Below are 19496 nucleotides of genomic sequence, written 5' to 3'. Positions count from 1 at the left end.
TTGCTCTGGATGAGGCAGTGAGTGAGTGGTGAGTAATTGCGTAGACCTAGTACATGTATACTACTGTAGACTTTATTAACACCGTACACTTAGGCTACACTAAATTTATTTTGAAATGTTTCTTCAATAATTAACCTTAGCTTGTAACTGTTTTACTTTATAAAGTTTTTTTTTCTAAAAACTTTTTGACTCTTTTATGGTAATACTTGGCTTAAAATACAAACACATATAGCTATACAAAAATACATTCTGGCCACATACAGTGGCTCACGCCTATAATCCCAGCACTTTGGGAGGCCAAGGCAGGTGGATCACTTGAGGTTGGGAGTTCGAGACCAGCCTAGCTAACATGGTAAAACCCTGTCTCTACTAAAAATACAAAAATTAGCTGGGTGTGGTGGTGCACGCCTGTAATCCCACCTACTCAGGAGACTGAGGCAGGAGAATCATTTGAACCTGGGAGGTGGAGGTTGCAATGAGAAGAGATGGCACCACTGCACTCTAGCCGGGGCGACAGAGCAAGGCCCTGTCTCAAGTAAATGAATGTATATTCTTTCTTAGCCAGGCACAGTGGCTCATGCCTGTAATCCCAGCACTTTTGGAGGCCAAGGTGGAGGGATTGCTTGAGGCCAGGAGTTTGAGACCAGTCTGGGCAACAGAGTGAGACCTCGTCTCTACACACACACACACACACAAAAAGTTTTAAAATTAACTGGATGTGGTGGCTCCTGCCTCTAGTCCCAGCTACTTGGGAGGCTGAGTGGGAGGATTGGTTGAGCCCTGGAATTTGAGGTTGCAGTGAGCCATAATCACACTACTGCACTCCAGCCTGGGCCATAGAGTGAGACTGTCTCAAAACACAGACAAAAAGACACAAAAATATATTATTATTTTCTTTTCTTTTTTGGAAGACAGGGTTGCTCTGTCACCCAGGCTGGAGTGCAGTGTTGCAATCATAGCTTCACTGCAGGCTTGACCTCCCATCTCAGCCTCTCAAGTAGCTGGAACCACAGGCTCATGCCACTATGCCTGGCTCACTTTTTTATTTTCTGTAGAGGCAGGGTCTTGCCATGTTGCCCAGGCTGGTCTCAACTTCTGGGCTCAAGCAGTCTGCCTGCCATGGCCCCCCAAAGTGCTGGGATTACAGGCATGAGCCACTGTGCCCAGCTATATTCTTTTTAAAATATCTTTATTCTATAACCTTTTCCTACTTTTATTTTTTTAACTTTTTTATTAAAAACTGAGACACAGGTCACAAACATTAGCTTCAGCCCACACAGGGTCAGGATTATCCATATCACTGTCTTCTCCCTCTGCATCTTGTCCCACTGGAATGTCTTCAGGGGCAGTAGCATGCATGGAGCTGTCATCTCCTGTGATAACAGTGCCTTCCTCTGGAATATCTCTTGAATAACCTGCCTGGGGCTGTTTTATAGTTAACTTAAAAAAAAGTAGGAGGAATATACTCTAAAATAACAGGAAAAAGTATAATATAGTAAATACTAGGCAATACGAATTTTATGAAGTGTATGTCCAGCTCTGTTATAATCTTATGGAACCACCGTTATTTATGTGGTCTGTCATTGACCAAAACATCATTATACTGTGAATGACTGTCCTTTTAATATTATATATCTTTCTCAAGGGTCTGTTTAGCATGATCTTTCATGTATTTATCTCCCCATTTTGTTTTGTTTTTCATATTTTGTTTCTGTTAGGAGAGAACATTGAAAGTATTCTCTAAGCTATTTGAAGAGAGTGACTAAATGCACCTGGGTCAGGCTGTCTGTGGGTATGAAGTGGTTGGGAGAATCCAAGAACATGGTGGTGAATGGCAGGAGAAATGGAGGCAAGTTGTCTAATGACCATCAGCAGAATCAATCAAAATTACAGCACACGGGGAAGGACACCCTGAAGGCTGGCAAAAATGCAGTCGAGAGGAGGTCGAACAGATGTATGTACACACTTAAACCTTCAATGTTCTGATTGTGATATGGGGTAGTAATTCTTTCCAGTTTGTAATGTGTATTCTGTTTTCTTTTGTCTTAAATAATTTTTTGCATTTTCATAATTAACAATATAGTCTTTTTACTCTCAAAGTTGTGTCAATTTTTATTCTCATCAAACTATATAAAACTCAAGTTTAATGCTTCATATAATTATTTTAATCATGCTTTTCTGTCTGTTACTTTATATTTTGTAGAATTTACCTGAATGGTTGATATGTCTTACTAAATTTTTAAAATTTTAATTGAACTTCTTACAGGTTAACCTGTATTTTTTTAATAGATGTAAGTATAGGTATGTACTTCTTTGCTAATTTCCACAAATGTTTCATGGAATAATATGAATAATGACGCCAACTGTAATTTACGTAAGTAGAATGGAGGATAGATAGAACTGACTGCTTTAGGGCAGCCTCACAAATCATAGCAATTTATTCTCTTTATACAGGGTAGACAGTTGTTCATCCTGACAGTGAAACACTGCTGATAAGTTACTTTATTTCCTCTATACCTCTTGATAGGAAAGAGGCTGCTTTTTGAGAGTTCAGGAAGTTGTAGATTTGGTGCGTATTTCATAGTTCCTCTAAAAGTAGTAAAATGACTGAGGACAAGTGTATACCTAACTAGGCAGCTATATGTCCAAACGTATGTCATGTTAAAGAGGACAGCTTTTCTTCTTTTTCTAACGTGAATCTAGCCACTTTTGAATATCCTTAATTCAGATTGGCATTGGCCTGTTTCCAGGGATTTGGATTAGCCTGGGATTTCCTGTAGTTTCAGATTGTACAAGTTCTGATTGATTTCCTTCTTACCTTTTAGGGTTTATGCGATTCATTGGGCCCAGGCTACCCTTAACCTTTCCATTTCAGATCAGGTCACTGTTGCTATAGAAAACCAGACAGAATTCCTGCTTGGGACAAGAGTAGGAAGAGGCAAGACTGAATGAGTGGTCCTCTGCATGGACACCACTCACTCCTGAGGCTGCTGGCAGCATGTACCCTCATCCTGCCTCACTCCTTAGCAGCTAGTGTGAACGTGAAGAATTGAGAAATATAGTGATCACATCAGTGTGTATTCATTCTGGTCAGTAAACTAGGCATATCTTAAGTTTTTTAGGAAATCACTGTTGGCCTCCTTTTGTGTATCATAGTGCAAAACAGTTTTAATTAGTTGAATTGTTATAGATACACAAGAATTTAGAAAATGCGTCTGGGCGTGGTAGCTCACACCTGTAATCCCGGCACTTTGGGAGTCCAAGGCGAATGGATCTGCTTAAGTCCAGGAGTTTGAGACCAGCCTGGGCAACATGGTGAAACCCTGTGTCTACAAAAACTACCGTGTCTACAAAAAAATTAGCCAATCATGGTGTTGCATGTCTGTGGTTCCAACTACTTTGAGAGGCTGTGGTTGGAAAGATCACTTGAGCCCAGGAGTTAGAGGTTGCAGTGAGCCGAGATCACACCACTGCACTCCAGCATGGGCAAAAAAAAAATGAGACTCTTGTTTAAAGAAAAAAAAAAAGAGTTTAGAAATGGCCATTACGGGCCGGGCGTGGTGGCTCACGCCTGTAATCCCAGCACTTTGGGAGGCTGAGGTGGGTGGATCATGAGGTCACGAGATCGAGACCATCCTGGCTAATACGGTCAAACCCTGCCTCTACTAAAAATACAAAAAATTAGCTGGGCGTGGTGGCAGGTGCCTGTAGTCCCAACTACTCGTGAGGCTGAGGCGGGAGAATGGTGTGAACCCAGGAGGCAGAGCTTGCAGTGAGCCGAGATTGCGTCACTGCACTCCAGCCTGGGCGACAGAGTGAGACTCCATCTCAAAAAAAAAAAAAAAAGAAAAAGGAAAATGGCCATTACTTTGGTTACACTTTACCAAGCATAGATAAATATAGAGGGCTAGGTTGGGAAAACCCAGCGTGTGAAGATGACATAGCCTTACATTGAATGTTATTGGGCCAGAATGGTGCAGAAAGAGAGCCAGCAATGAGAAATGGGAGAGCACAGAGCAGTGCCCCATCTCAGATACAATCAGTGACTTTCCCAGCAGCAGAGCCTTAAGATACAGGAAAGAAAAACTGACAAAATTGAAGGGAAAAATCAACAATTCAGCAATAATTTGGAGACTTTGATACGCCACTTTTAATAATGGATAGAACAGCTTAAGACTATAAACCAATGAGGCCTAACAGACATCTATAGAACCTCATCAGAATACGCATTCATCTCAAGTGCAAGTGCAGCATTCCAGGATAGAACATATGCTAGACCGTATAACAAGCTTCCATAAACTTCAAAGGATTGAAATCATAAAAGGTATGTTCTGTGACCCCAATGGAGGAAAATTAGAAATTAACAAGGAAATTTGGGAATTTCACAAATACATAGAAATGAAATAACACACTTCTAAATAATCAGTGGGTCAAAGAAGAAATCAAAAAGGAAATCAGAAAACATTTTGAAGTGAATTAAAAGAAAGATAAAATATACTAAAACTTACAGGATGCAGCCAAAGTGGTGGTTTAGAGGGAAATTTATGCTTGTAAATGCCTGCGTGAAAAAAAGAAGACTGGGCGTGGTGGCTCACGCCTGTAATCCCAGCAGTTTGGGAGGCTGAGGCAGGAGGATGGCTTGAGCTCAGGAGTTCAAGACCAGCCTGGACAATATGGCGAGACCCCACTTTTACAAAAAAATACAAAAATTAACCAGGTTTGATGATGCATGCCTGTGGTCCCAGCTACTAGGGAGGCTGAGGCAGGATGATTCCTTGAGCCCAGGAATTCGAGGCTGCGGTGAGCTGTGATCATGCCACTGCACTCCAGGCTGGGTGGCAAAGCAAGACCCTGTCTTCAAAAAAAAAAAAAGTGAGTTGTGTCATATGTGAATTGTATTTCAATAAAGCTATTATGCTGTTACAAAAAATTTAACAATGTTGATAGCTTTTCACATACCTACATGCAACTAATTTGATTGCAAAATCATATGTCTACCCTTGGCAGGAACTCACATTTAAGTATTTGTTCTGTGAAAGAGTGGATGAAAAGGTTAAACTTTACTCTGTGTTTCATTCTTCCCCATTTTGGTTTTGAGAGCCTGAAAGTTACATTGCTGTTGTCCTCCATAAATGATGTGCTGATTCCATGGAAGGACTGTCAGTGGCATATACATCAAACTTAATCAGCTCTGATGAAACTTCTTACAAACTTGGCCTTCATTTCCTTCTTTACATTGCTTTTCTTCCACTGTTAAACCCAGTTATTTCAGTTATATATTTCAGTCTGTATTTTTATCCATTCGTTCATAATTGCTTCAAACAGAGGTCAGTAGAAATAGGTCTGTCATTCTCTCTCCACTTCTTTCCCCACTTCTACTGCCCAGCTCTGGAATTGTGGGCAAGTTTCTTTTTGTCTGGGCCTCAGTTGCCTGCAAAGTGGGGATAATAATCATTCACCTGCCCTAAAGCAGGAAGCTGAACTTCATGAGATTGCTTTTGATACTTGAGATCTGGAGTTCTGGTGCTTCTTGCAGAAACTATCTTGTGTTCCTCTTTCCTTTTCAGCCGAGTCCTATCTGTAATGGCCCTGTGTATTGTCTTGTTAAAATAGTGAACATCCTCCCGTCCCCTGTTTCTCAGTGTTCCTTGGAGAGAAGGGGGTGGGGGAGAGTCAAGCATTTGAACCAAATTCTCGCAACTACCCAGACCCCATTCTTGGGAACCTGCTATTACTACCTGCTAACGAAAATACTCTCAGTAATGGAGATAGTTTACTGCATTTGATTTTCTGTCTTATGCAAAGGTTATTAAATTCTTAATTACTAAAAGTGATTGATTTTTCAGTTCTTTATTACCAGCTTGAATGGGCAATGCTGCTAAAGATTTTAAGGCAGATTTAAGTAGTTTTCAATTTGAGTAATTTTTCTTGCTTTTGCTTTTCACAGGTAATGGTAACTCGGGATTTGAAGGACAGAGTCGCTATGTACCATCCTCTGGAATGTCCGCCAAGGAACTCTGTGAAAATGATGACCTAGCAACCAGTTTGGTTCTTGATCCCTATTTAGGTTTTCAAACACACAAAATGAATACTAGGTAATTTTCAGTCTTTATCCTGAATGGAACAGATGATTATGTTGAATTCAAGAACATAGATGGCTAATTTTACTTTTGCTCAAAATTTAAAATGACATTAAAGGAAAGTTCTTTGCAGTGGAAGGGTTTTCTGTCTGTGAGCCAAGAGAAGCAGAGAAAAGACTCTAGGAATCTTGTCAGTTCTAACTCTGTGTTCTTATTTTACCTCAGAACATTTCTATTAACATATAAAGCTGGAGGAGCATCCTCATGTTCTATTTTAAAAGTTGATGATGCCAGGCATGGTGGCTCACGCCTGTAATCCCTACACTTTGGGAGGCCAAGGTGGGTGGATCACCTGAGGTCAGGAGTTTGAGACCAGCCTGACCAACATGGTGAAACCCTGTCTCTACTAAAAGTACAAAAAAAATTAGCCAGGCAGGTGGCACACGCCTGTAATCCCAGCTACTTGGGAGGCTGAGGCAGGAGAATCACTTGAACCCGGGAGGCGGAGGTTGCAGTGAGCCGAGATCGTGCCATTGCACTCCAGTCTGGGCAACAAGAGCGAAACTCCATCTCAAAAAAAAAAAGGTGATGACAATTATCTTAGCGAAAAGAAAAATCTGACAAGCATCCTGTAACACCTTGAAAGTGTATGATTATTTCCAACTTAAAGTAGGGTACATCCCTTTTTTTCATGATTTTATTATAGACTTTTCTCTTACACATTGTCTCTGTATAGATGGGGAATTTTGTCATCATGTTTAATCTTTGGGATTCAGCTAATCATTTAAGAGCGAATAGTTTTAAAGACATGTTTATATTCAGTATGCAGGTAAGAAAGTGGATGTGTAAGTGTTTTGAGTACCAAATGCTGTATATAAAAAACATTATTACATTAATCTTGAAATCTGTCATCTTTTAACAGCCGAGGTCTCTCTTTAATTCTCTTAAATACCATTTCTCCCTCAAAAAAGACCATTAGATCATTTCACAAATGTATCTGCCACCAAACAGGTCAGAGCTTTGCAACTTTGCTTTGTCTCTTAACCTCTATGGCAAAGGGTTTTTTAGTCTGGTGGGAAAGCATAACAGCAGGGATTTAGAAGATAGAGCTAGTTCTGGCCCATCACTTTCATCTCCATCACACCCGGACTGGGGTCATATAGTTCCGATTTTAGTGGCAACCCTGGGGGAACTTGGTACCCAGGTAGGTGGTCACTGATCAGTAGTTGGGAGAGGTAGGAATTGGTGAGTACAGGTAATTAGAGGAAAGTCTTGTGTCCTGTTTCCCCCCTTTTAATTTTATCCCTTGCTAGAATTAAGATACTATATGCCTCACTTATCAATTACAGTCTAAATCCAAAAGAAGTAATTCAGGTAAAAATGTGCTTTTGTTTTTTTCATAAATTTTTTTTTCTTTTCTTTTTTAGATGGAGTCTCACTCTGTCGCCCAGACTGGAGTGCAGTGGCATGATCTCAGCTCACTGCAACCTCCACCTTCTGGGTTCAAGTGATTCTCCTGCCTCAGTTTCCCAAGTAGCTGGGATTACAGGCGTGCACCACTGCACCCAGCTAATTTTTGTATTTTTAGTGTAGATGAGGTTTCACCATGTTGACCAGGCTGGTCTTGAAACTCCTGACCTCAGGTGATCCACCTGCCTCAGCCTCCCAAAGTGCTGGGATTATAGGCATGAGCCACCATGTCTGACCATAAAATTTTCTGTCATATACCTTTACCTACTCAAATGAAGTGTGAAATATTGGAATGGAGTTGGGAGATTATTTAAACAGTTCCCTGCCAAATGACTGCCATTGGATGCCCTGATTGATTAAGATCCAGGCTGGGCCCAGTGGCTCATGCCTGTAATCTCAGCACTTTGGGAGGCCAAGCTGGGTGGATCACCAGAGGTCAGGAGTTCGAGACCAGCCTGGCCAACATGGTGAAATCCCATCTCTACTAAAAATACAAAAATAGCTGGGTGTGGTGGTGCACACCTGTAGTCCTGGCTACTCAGGAGGCTGAGGCAGGAGAATCACGTGAACCCGGGAGACAGAGGTTGCAGTGAACCAAGATCACATCACTGCACTCCAGCCTGGGTAACAAAGTGAGACTGCCTCAAAAAAAAAAAAAAAAGATACAGGGCTGGGCATGGTGGCTCATGCCTGTAATCCCAGCACTTTGGGAGGCCGAGGTGGGTGGATCACCTGAGCTCAGGAGTTCGAGACCAGCCTGGGCAACATGCTGAAACCCCGTCTCTACTAAAAATACAAAAAATTAGCTGGGCATGGCTACATGCGCCTGTAGTCCCAGCTACTCGGAAGGCTGAGGCAGGAGAATCCCTCGAACCTGGGAGGTGGAAGTTGCAGTGAGCTGGGATCGCGCCACTGCGCAACAGAGCGTGACTCCGGCTAAAAACAAAAAACAAAAAACTAATTTGCATTATTTTAAGTCCATTTTCTTTTCTTTTCTTTTTTTTTGCCCATTGAACATGAGACCAGTGCTCATTCTCCTCCTAGAAGGTGCTGATAATATTTGTCACCCTGTAGCACCCCCAGTGTTTTTCTTTGTTTTTTTTTTTTGAGTTAAGAAATGTGAATGTGTGAATGAATCACTCTTTGACACAGTAGTCTAGTGGCATTCAGAATGTCACCACAAAGGCCCAGAATCTTGACCTGGGGTCATCAAGAAAGTTATATTGATTATGCCTTATTACCAAGATATGGAAGCATATAAAACAGTGTTACATCAGAATTACAATGGGCCAGGTGCGGTGGCTCACGCCTGTAATCCCAGCACTTTGGGAGGCTGAGGTGGGCAGATCACCTGAGGTCGGGAGTTCAAGACCAGCCTGACCAACATGGAAAACCCCGTCTCTACTAAAAATACAAAATTAGCCAGGCGTGGTGGCACATGCCTGTACTCCCAGCTACTCAGGAGGCCGAGGCAGGAGAATCACTTGAACCTGGGAGGCAGAGGTTGTGGTGAGCCGAGATTGTGCCACTGCACTCCAGCCTGGGCAACAAGAGCGAAACTCAGTCTCAAAAAAAAAAAAAAAAATTACAATGAAAGTTTTAGTGGCTTATGACAGAACTTCATGTATTCTAAAATCCCCGTGCCGTATTCCAGAAGGCTGCCTGTTATTGGCATCTTCAATAGTAAATACTCCAGTTTTCTGCTGCAGTGGCTCATGCCTGTAATCCCAGCACTTTGGGAGGGCAAGATGGGAGGATCACTGGAGCCCAGGAGCTCGAGGCTGCAATGAGCTGTATTCATACCACTGCACTCCAGCCTGGGCCACAGAGTGAAACCCTATATTAAAAAACAAAAGGAAGCACTCCAGTTTTCTGTAAAAGTCCTCCTATACCATTGCGTCTTATAATTAGTTTACATGAGAGTCACCTGGGAGTTTGTTGAAATGAAGGCTCTGATTCAGTAGCTTTGGGGTGGGGCCTGAGATTCTGCCTTTCTAACAAGCTCCCAGACTACACTTGGAATAGCTAGGTCCTAAAACATCTGGCCTCTCAGTTTCATTGTGACGTGCTAAGTGGATAAAAATACCTTACTAGGAGTTTCCTAGGGCTCACGTAAAACTATGTAGTCATAAATGTAAACTTCAGGATTACCACACAAATATTTTTAGAACTCAAGACATTAACTGAGGACTCCTAAGTTAAAATGCATCCAGTGCCTAAGATTTTTCCCCATAGAATTGAAGCATCTAAAATTAAAGCTGGTTAAACTTGCAGAAGAAATCATTTTTTAAGTATTTTTTAGTCCAACATTTAATTATACAGTTCCTAAAATAACCTGTGGAAGTACAGACGATTCTGTTGCCCTGGTTAGAGCAGCCTGGGTTCCTAGCAATGCCAGCACTTCAGGCCGGTGTGGCAGTGCAGGGGACGGCCTGCCTACTTCCCACCAGAGTGTTCCATTTACGTGTGCTTTTACACTCTTGTGTACACTGATATTTGGGAACAGAAACTTTATTAATGACCTTTACATTAATCTTGGTGAAAGGTATATGTTTTCAATTAACCTTAGTGAATTTACTTGAAAATAAAACTATCCCTTCTAGCTCTTCATCTTTTGAGCAAGAATTTACCAGAATGTGACTTTAGAAAATAAGGAAAACTGATAATGCTTAATTAGGGTAGTAAATAGCCAATAAATACTTCTTAAATTGTTAGTTTATGGACTTCTCTCTCTTTGGGGTGCAAAAGAAGTGACCAGAAGATGTACTGCTCTTGGATTTTAATTTTCTAAGCTCTCTGCCTGTTCCTTGTATAGTGCGCTCTTTGTTCATATGTTTATGCACCTGTAATTTGTCACTTTTTAGTTTCTCTTTTTTATACTCTTTTCCCTTCCTTTTACTTCTTTCAGTCTACCAACAGGAAGAATGTTAAGAAACAGTAGATGTTTAGCCCGGGCGTGATGGCTCACGCCTGTAATTCCAGCACTTTGGGAGGCCGAGGCGGGTGGATCACGAGGTCAGGTGTTCGACACCAGCCTGACCAACATGGTGAAACCCCGTCTCTACTAAAAATACAAAAATTAGCCGGGCATGGTGGTGCGTGCCCGTAATCCCAGCTACTCAAGAGTTTGAGGCAGGCGAATAACTTGAACCTGGGAGGCAGAGGTTGCAGTGAGCCTAGATCACACCACTGCACTCCAGCCTGGGCAACAGAGTGAGACTCTATCTCCAAAAAAAAAAAAAAAAAAAGAGAAAAAAGAAAGAGTAGATGTTTAATGATTGGAGAATTTTCAAAACTGGCTATATTTTGAGTGCACAGGTTTTAATCTTAATATATCCTTACATTTACTAACAAGCAAGAGTTGTAGCATGAATACTTAGAAATAGTACGAACAAAATGCTAATTTCAATTTATTGGGAGAAATTTGAACTTAATTGACTTTTGTCAATTATGAAACCTAAAGTTTTCTTTTTAACAAGAAAAAAAGAGTTGTTGTTTATACCTCTGGTTTTTAAATGGAGTGGGAGCGGGATATTTTAAGAAAGGGATCGATGCTTTCAGTAATGCCCCCTTTTTGAGGCTGCATGACCCTGAGATGTCACAGTATCCTGAGGCGTGAAGGCGACTCAGGCCAGCAGTGAGCTGAGCAGGAGACAGCATTTAAACATCAGGGGAGTCACTTCAGGGCACTGAGTTTCTCTTTTCAACTTTTCTTGGTTTTCTAATCAGAATGTCAGCCTGTACAGTCCTTACTCATTTTTCTACTGTTATAACCATCTAATTTTTATTTCACTTTTATATGTATTTGATTATTCATATCCACTATTGGATATGGATATGAATCACTTTAAATATCATTTTAAAATTAAGTGCTTGACTAGAATCCGTAAAGAATGTTTTCAAAGCTTCTAACTTCATGGTAAGGTGTGTTCTATGGGAAGCAGAGAATTTCAGCAGCATGGCTTCTATCCTGCCGCGCCCACCTGTGGCATCTTAAAGTTCTTGATTATCACAGAGTTTTAAAGATTTTTGCAACAACGAATATTGTAAGTCTGTTTAGAAATTACAAGTACAGATTATACAAATAGCTTTTTATTTTTGTTGTTTGTTTTTGCATTTATATAGCGCCTTTCCTTCGAGGAGCTCAAGGCATTTTTCAAAATCTGACAGTTTTTCTCACAACAACCCTGTGAGGTAGGTAGTGTGTGTTAAAAACAATGAGATACTGACTAACCCATTCCAGCCTTTTAAAATGTTCTTTTATGTTAAGTAATTTGAAGTGTCAGCATAAATTAGAGTTTTAGAACATTTTACAAACCTTTTAAAGTAGTTTGATAATAGTTGTATTTTTTAAAAAACCACTTGTACTTCATAACAGGGTGATTTTAAGAGAAACAAATCATTCTTCAAAAGATCAGGAGTCACTCCATGTGATTAGCTGAGCACTGATTGCAGGACTCAGCCAGGTATGTTTTTGGTTCTCGTTTATTTTCAGGTCAAGAAGGACTGAAGAGCTGCTCTGCGACTCCTCACTCAGCGTCTACAAACTGTGGATTTGCAGCTAAACTTTCTTCAGAGGGGGAAATGTGTTCACTATGTTGCCTCATGGTTTTATTTTATATCTTAAATATTTGAGCATTTTTCTCTCTTCCTCTCTCCTTCCCTGTCTCCCTTTTTTCTGTTCCCCTTCCTGTTCCCCACCCTTCCAGTCAGCTCTTGATTGTGCATGCTAATGAAGGGCACAGTAGCACAGCTAATACAGTCTACAACTTTTCTTCACTGCCACAGTGGGGAGACAGAAAAACCAAATAGCAAGAAAACCTGGGAAGTGAGTCTCTGGAAAGAGTGGGGAACAGGTGTGTGGGAGTGTGAATTCATATGTTTTTTTCCTGCCCCTTTAATAATAACCAATTGTAAATGACATTTTTATTTTTCTTATACCAGCCATTGATTGGAAGTGTAAGAAGAGAAAAAATAGATATGTTTGGTTGATTTAAAGTAGCAAATTTTCTATTAAGGGAGGGAGGACGGGGCATATTGGTTTGGAAATGCCAAATAACTGTTTTTTCTTGCCTCCCTTGCCACCCACCCCCCCACCCAAATACGAAATTTTAAAATTCACATTTGCGTCCATCCCTTCCACTGTATTGTCAGTATACAAGCTAGAGCTGTCTCTGGCTGGGCCCAGTGCTGATGCTCAATGGCAAACGCAAGTCAAATCCTCTTCTAACCATGAAACAATGTGAGGAAGGCTCTCCTGAGCCAGGTCATATAACAGGAAACAGAAAGGCCAGGGTAAATCCCAGGTCTTCCATTCATTAGCCCTAAGTCATTGGCAATCTACTCAGCCTTGTTGGGCCTTATTTTCCTCATTTGTGGAACAAAAGGGCTGTTCTAAATTATCTGGCCTTTAAGTGCCAGAGTAAAAGGATAGTTTTATGCAGTTTGTATGGGAGAGTTAGAGTGATTATAGTTAAGGAGAGAGGGTATTTTTTCTGTTCAATAATAGGAAAAAAAAAATCCCCTAAGGTTTTCAGTGCATTTGCACCAGCCCTAATAGGTATAACAGTCTTAACTTTTATTTTCCACAGTATTTGTTACAATGGGATTTGATTTGAACTATCAGCCAGCTGACTTTTACATACTTCTGTAGGATTATTGAAAACAACTGTCTCATCTCCTGCCTGTCTGCACCCTTAACCATTTTCTTCCCCCTTTTCCTTACTGTCATTTCATGCCCATAGCAGCCAACTGTGACAGTAAGTTTTAACAGGTTTGGGACAGCAACTTATATTTTTAGTGAAATAGAGGTTCTTGCTATCGGTAGCAAGGGATAGTTTCAGGGGTTTTATTTATGTTTGAGGCAATAAAGTCAGGAAAGCAGAAACAGAAGTCAACACAGGGAAGGTCGGCAGAATACTACTAAATCAAGAGTTGACTATTTTGTGTTGGTTTTAGCATGTAAATTGTTTGGCATTATGAATAAAAAATAAACAAAACTAAGGTTACCTGAAGGCATTTTTAGATAGGAATGAACTTGTTTCAGAAAGCATAGAACACACATAAAGCCTATTAAAAATAGCCAAGTTTCATTCCAGGTCTATAACTTACTTTTGTATAATGTTCCCATTGGTCACTTTCACATTGAACGTGTAAAGATAGCTTGGCCCTTTCTGTCGTTTGTAGCCCTGTCATTTAACGGCATGGATAATTTATTGCATTTGCTTAAAGTGAACTATTGCTTTTCTGATTGCCACACAAAACACGGGTTATCTGTTTCCCACCGTTTCATATTTCATATTTCATATTGCTCGACAGGTCATGCCTTAGCTGAGAGCTGCTTTGTTGTCTTATCTGTCCTTCATGTGCAAATAACCATGTAGTGTAGGATTGCAGCAAGAATGGTTTCCATTGGATTTCTTGGAGATGGTATCTTGACACAATCAATTGTGATGGCTACAAGTAGTTGAGTATGGATATTTGGATGCTTTCCCAATTCTACAGCTCTTTATTTTCATGGTGGTTCTCTGACACCATATGTCGACAGCCTAGTAAGACGTTCTGAATTGTTTAAAGGACTTGCATTTATCTGTCTGTAAAGGCTTGTATACCAACTGATTGAAAATGGAAAATAGGGCCCTGTTCATTTTCAGTATTATCTCTAGGATATGTTTGAACTTTCAGATGGTTCAGCTAATAGTTGTGAGAATTCAGGATTACTGAATTAAAAAAAAATGACTAGAGTGTGTAGCTAGTAAGTTCCTGGTAGTATCAGTATGCATTAATACACCTGAAGTCTTCCAGTGATCCTGTCCAGTAAACAGTATTATACCTGTTCAGGACCTCATGTCTTCCCTCTTCCTGATTCTGGTACTTCACTTTATTATTGCTAACTAGCTGACCCTGGTCAACTCTTTGAATCCAGCTTGATTAAGATCTTCTGCTTAGACTTCCCCTCACTCTTCCTTCCTTTTGATTCTTACCTGCTTATAATGTGCTTTTCTTAAACCTTTCCCATGTACATTTTACACCCTAGTTATAATTTCTATACTTTTAGGTGCTATAGCAATGCAGTTTTTAGCATATTAACATGCATTTGCATATTGATCACTTCCTTAACTGTTTGATGCATATATATGTCTTTTAGTCCCAATTAAATTTTCCATTCAAGAACAGTGGCCATGTCTTCTCTTGTATTTTTCACCATAGCGCTTCATATGCCACTGTATACACAACACAGCACCTAATAAACCTTGATGAAATACTGTGGCTTGAAATCTTACTGAAATACTATGAATACATGTATGATAGCTTCTCTAGGAAAAAAAATTCTGCTGAATGCTTCCTTTGCTGGAGTTTATGCTAGATCTTACCTCAATTTTAGCATATTCAGGTTTATGAAATGTACAATTTTAAATGTCAGAGTAAGACACATAAAGATTTTTTTCTCCTGAACCACTAATATTTTTTCTTAATGTATTTTATTTGAATGGCAATCGGTGATTCCTTTTTTCTGTTGGACGTTTTGTTTTGTTTTTTTGATACGGAGTCTTGCTCTGTCACCAGGCTGAAGTGCAGTGACGCGATCTTGGCTCACTCCAACTTCAACTCTCGAGTTCAAGCAATTCCCCTGCCTCAGCCTCCTGAGTAGCTAGGACTACAGGCGTGTACCACTACGTGGGCCTGGCTAATTTTTTGCATTTTAGTAGAGACAGGGTTTCACCAGGTTGGCCAGGATGGTCTCGATCTCCTGACCTCGTGATCCATCCGCCTCGACCTCCCAAAGTGCTGGGATTATAGGTGAGAGCCACCACACCGGGCCATAATCCGGTTAGAATTAGCTTTATGAAAATAAAATAAAACTTTTTTTTTAAATAAAAACTTTATTTGGGAGAATTAGCTTTATGAAATTGACATGAAAAGAAAATTTGAAATTAAGATGCTAGTAACTTTATAGTACATGTTTTACTGAAAACACAGCTTTAGAATGAGGGGTTCACAAATTTGTCTTGCTTGGGCCATGACTGCATCATGCATAAATATAGACCTAATGGGATAATATTCTGAAGACATCAGTGTGGCTGATTCTACAATGGAAGCCTTTTCAATTCTACCCCTGCAGGCCAGGCTCAGTGGCTCACACCTATAATCCCAGCACTTTGGGAGGCCAAGGCGGGCAGACCACTTGAGGTTAGGAGTTCAAGACCAGCCTGGCCAACATGGTCTCTACTAAAAATACAAAAATTAGCTGGGCATGGTGGCGCACGCCTGTCATCCCAGCTACGTGGGAGGCTGAGGCAAGAGAATCACTTGAACCCGGGAGGCAGAGGTTGCAGTGAGCCAAGATCACACCACTGCACTCCAGCCTGGGCCACAGAGTGAGACTCCATCTCCAAAAAAAAAAAAAAAAAAAAAAGAAGACAACTCTACCCCATCAGTTTTCCTACATTACCAGTATAGCAATTTCACCACTAGAGTTAACACTGCTTGTGCTCGTTTTGTTCTCTGAATGCAGTCATCAAAGATGACTTTGACATGGGTGGTTAGAACATCAAGGTGTGTTTCAAAGCCTGTTGGAATACTTAGTTTGGGGTTTTTTCTGACTGTGTACATAAAGAATGTTTTTGTGTATGGCATGGTTTTGTTTACATCATCATACTTCTGAAATTCATTGCCTGGCACTCTTCCAGCTTGATTTTGCATGTTTTAAAAAGATTCTTGTCATTCTAACTCTAAATTAGGTGTGCTGTATTCTAGAGCTTTGATTTTGTGTCTCCCAAAGTTGACGACTAGTGTAAGTCTGAATCAGACAGCTTTTGTTTGAATCGTCTGCTCGCCTCACAGTTAATGAGATAACAGTGAAATAAAAATAATTAAAATAACAGATTGAAAAAAGAGAACTTGCTGATCCAGGTGATCAGTATTACTTGAATAGTAGTAATCAAGACTATTGATTGTTGTTCTCTTCTCTTAGATCTTTGCTCTGATAACCATGGCTGTTTTTAGGGTATTAGCTCTTTCTCAAGATCTGTTAAGATGGATCAGTGGCGCAAGGATTGTGGCAGATAACCCATTCATTCTTTTGATTTCTTTCAGATTTAGGCCTATTAAAGGAAGGCAGGAAGAACTAAAGGAAGTAATTGAACGTTTTAAGAAAGATGAACACTTGGAGAAAGCCTTCAAATGTTTGACTTCAGGCGAATGGGCACGGCACTATTTTCTCAACAAGAATAAAATGCAGGAGAAATTATTCAAAGAACATGTAAGTTTATTAAGACTGATGCTGTTAACCTATTTGGATAAGAATAGTGAAGTAAATTAAAACCTTAAATGTTAGTTAATACTGAAATTTTAAATTTATTTTTCATAAAACTAATCAGCCTGAAGATCTTGTAACACATACAGTCATTTGGATGACAGTCCAGAGAAAAAACTGGGCCAGGCTCAGTGGCTCATGCTTGTAATCCCAGCACTTTGTGGGGGCTAAGATGGGAGTATTGCTTGAGGCCAGGACTTCGAGACCAGCCTGGGCAACATAGCAAGACTCCATCTCTAAAAAAATAAGAATAAAAAAATTAGCTAGGCATAGTAGTGTGTACCTTTGTAGTTTGTAGTTCCGGCTACTCAGGAAGCAGAGCCAGAAGCATTGCTTGTGCCCAAGAGTTAGAGGCTGCACTGAGCTATGATCATGCCACTGCGCTCCAGCCCTGGGAGACAGAGCAAGACCCTGTCTCTAAAACCAAAAAAGGAGAGAAAACTTTGTCATATAGAGGTGAAATTCATTATGAGCCTTAAGGGAAACAAGCCATTAGGTACTCATACAGAGTGAGTACCCTTAACCCCAAAATTTGAAATGCTCCAAAATCTGAAACTTTTTGAACACCGACCTGACCCTCAAAGGAAATGCTCATGGGAGGATTTTGAATTTTTTGTTTAGGGGTGTTCAGCTAGTTACTGTAATGCAAATATTGCAAAATGAGAAAAATTGTGACATTCAAAACTCTTGAGTAACAATAAAGTTTGTTACCTAATGATCTTACTTTTTTTGTTTATTTTATTGTTTTTTTAGAGGCAGAATCTTGCTCTGTCACCCAGGCTGGAGTGCAGTGGCCTGATTATGGCTCACTGCAGCTTCCATCTCTTGGGCTCAAGTGATTCTTCCTCTCAGCCGCCCACGTAGCTGGCACTAAAGGTACATGCCACCATGCTTGGCTAATGTTTTTCGTAGAGACAGGGTCTCGCTATGTTGCTCAGGCTAGATCTTACATTTTTTTCATCATTGCGGGTGGTTTGCTTTTATAATTGTAAGAAAGTCTAGCAGGGTATACCATTTAAAGTCATTATCAATTTTTTTTTCCTGTTTTAGGTATTTATTTATTTGCGAATGTTTGCAACTGACAGTGGATTTGAAATATTGCCATGTAATAGATACTCATCAGAACAAAATGGAGCCAAAATAGTTGCAACAAAAGAGTGGTAACTATTCTACTAGTATAAACCTTTAATTTAATTTAAAGTTCTCTTTTAAATTATTGTTGAAGTGCTGAGAAATTCATGGTAAGGAATGAAGCCAGAGTTTACCATGAAGTAGCCAATGCATCGCCGTTGCCTTGGCCCATCAGCTGGAGTCAGAGTGGGGAAATCGGAAGTCTCAGTTGAACCAGATCCCATCTCTAGGCCAAATTGCTTTTCATTTTCCTTTATTGACTCTGGATGCCTGTTCAGTGTTATGATTGCTGAAGAGTTGTGGATACCGTGATTAGATAACCTGGCTTCCACAGTCAGTCTTCTACTGGCCTAGAAGAAAGTTTGGGGCTAAAGTCTTAATGATCCTAGTTTTATGGGTGGAAACCTCCCTAAAGCATTAGTTGCTTAAAAATACATACATACAGATATATATATATGTATATATGCCAGCTTCAATAAAAATAGTAGAGTTGGTGGGGGGCATTGGCTCACGCCTATAATCCCAGCACTTTGGGAGGCCGAGGCAGGCAGATCACTTGAGGTCAGGAGTTCAAGACCAGCCTGGCCAACATGGTGAAACCCCATCTCTACTAAAAATACAAAAATTAGCTGGGCGTGGTGGCACACACCTGTAGTCCTAGCTACTCGGGTGGCTGAGGCAGGAGAATCACTTGAACCCAGGAGACAGAGGCTATAGTGAGCTGAGATCGCGCCACTGCACTCCAGCCTGGGCAATAGAGTGAGACTCTATCTCAAAATTAAGTCAGAGTTGAGCCCAGCTAAAAGGGATAAAAGTTACAGATGAAAGAGAATATACTACTGTATCTTCTTTCCTATCATGCCTGTTCTCTATGTTATCTCCCAGGAAAAACATGTAGCTCCTCATGTACCCACCCTCTGATATTTCTACCACAAAAATTTGGGGGCTCAGATATCTGAAAATGGATAGGTAAAAGAACTTTATTGCCAGGCCTCTGGGGTGAGTGCGTGTACATGAAGTGTGCTTCATTTACCTCAGGATGTATTGAGCCTGCTAGTTGGATTATGTGGCTCCCTGTGTTGCAGATGGGTGTGTAGGTTTGAGATCTAGAGTCCTAGAGCTGTACCTTCTGGTACAGTAGCCACCAGCCCTTGAGTCCTTGAAATGTAGCTAGTCTGAATTGAGAAGCGCTGTAAGTGTGCTATACACACCAGATTTCATATTAAATTTTATTCCCATTCATAGTTCTTATATTACCTACTGAAATCGTATTTTGGATATTGGGTTAAAATATATTGTTGGCTGGGCACGGAGGCTCATCTGTAATCCCAGCATTTTGGGAGGCCGAGGTGGGCGGATCATGACGTCAAGAAATTGAGACCATCCTGGCCAACACGGTGAAACCCCATCTCTAGTAAAAATACAAAAAAAAAAATGAGCTAGGTGTGGTGGCACGCACCTGTAGTCCCAGCTACTTGGGAGGCTGAGGCAGGAGAATC

At 40.6% G+C, this 19496-nt stretch overlaps 2 protein-coding genes across 9 annotated transcripts in view; one reads left to right on the top strand and one right to left on the bottom strand.

The window, feature by feature from the left end:
- KMT5B (lysine methyltransferase 5B) overlaps positions 1–19496 on the top strand; it is a 58765-nt gene that overhangs the window by 21786 nt on the left and 17483 nt on the right. For 3 of the 8 annotated variants that reach the window (XM_009423578.5, XM_024347280.3, XM_054661469.2), the window contains exons 2-6: positions 1719–1954; positions 5948–6095; positions 11676–11744; positions 16647–16812; positions 17917–18026. In XM_009423578.5, the coding sequence (XP_009421853.5) occupies positions 1795–1954; positions 5948–6095; positions 11676–11744; positions 16647–16812; positions 17917–18026 (653 nt within the window). In that variant the 5' untranslated portion in view covers positions 1719–1794. Of the gene's footprint in view, positions 1–1718; positions 1955–5947; positions 6096–11675; positions 11745–12045; positions 12407–16646; positions 16813–17916; positions 18027–19496 lie in introns of all 8 variants that reach the window. The other 5 variants (XM_063784216.1, XM_063784217.1, XM_009423579.5 and 2 more) reach the window with 5 other exon arrangements.
- LOC134807308 (putative uncharacterized protein encoded by LINC00269) lies at positions 7190–10010 on the bottom strand. Its single transcript, XM_063783579.1, has 4 exons — positions 9998–10010; positions 9026–9090; positions 7954–8050; positions 7190–7263 (listed from the first exon to the last, which is right to left on the bottom strand). The coding sequence occupies exons 1-4, from the start codon at positions 10008–10010 to the stop codon at positions 7190–7192; spliced, it is 249 nt and encodes an 82-aa protein (XP_063639649.1).

Source organism: Pan troglodytes, chromosome 9 (assembly GCF_028858775.2).
Source record: "Pan troglodytes isolate AG18354 chromosome 9, NHGRI_mPanTro3-v2.0_pri, whole genome shotgun sequence".
Taxonomy (NCBI): domain Eukaryota; kingdom Metazoa; phylum Chordata; class Mammalia; order Primates; family Hominidae; genus Pan; species Pan troglodytes.
Note: the sequence above shows the minus strand (reverse complement) of the source record. Positions and strands in the feature narration are given on the sequence as shown.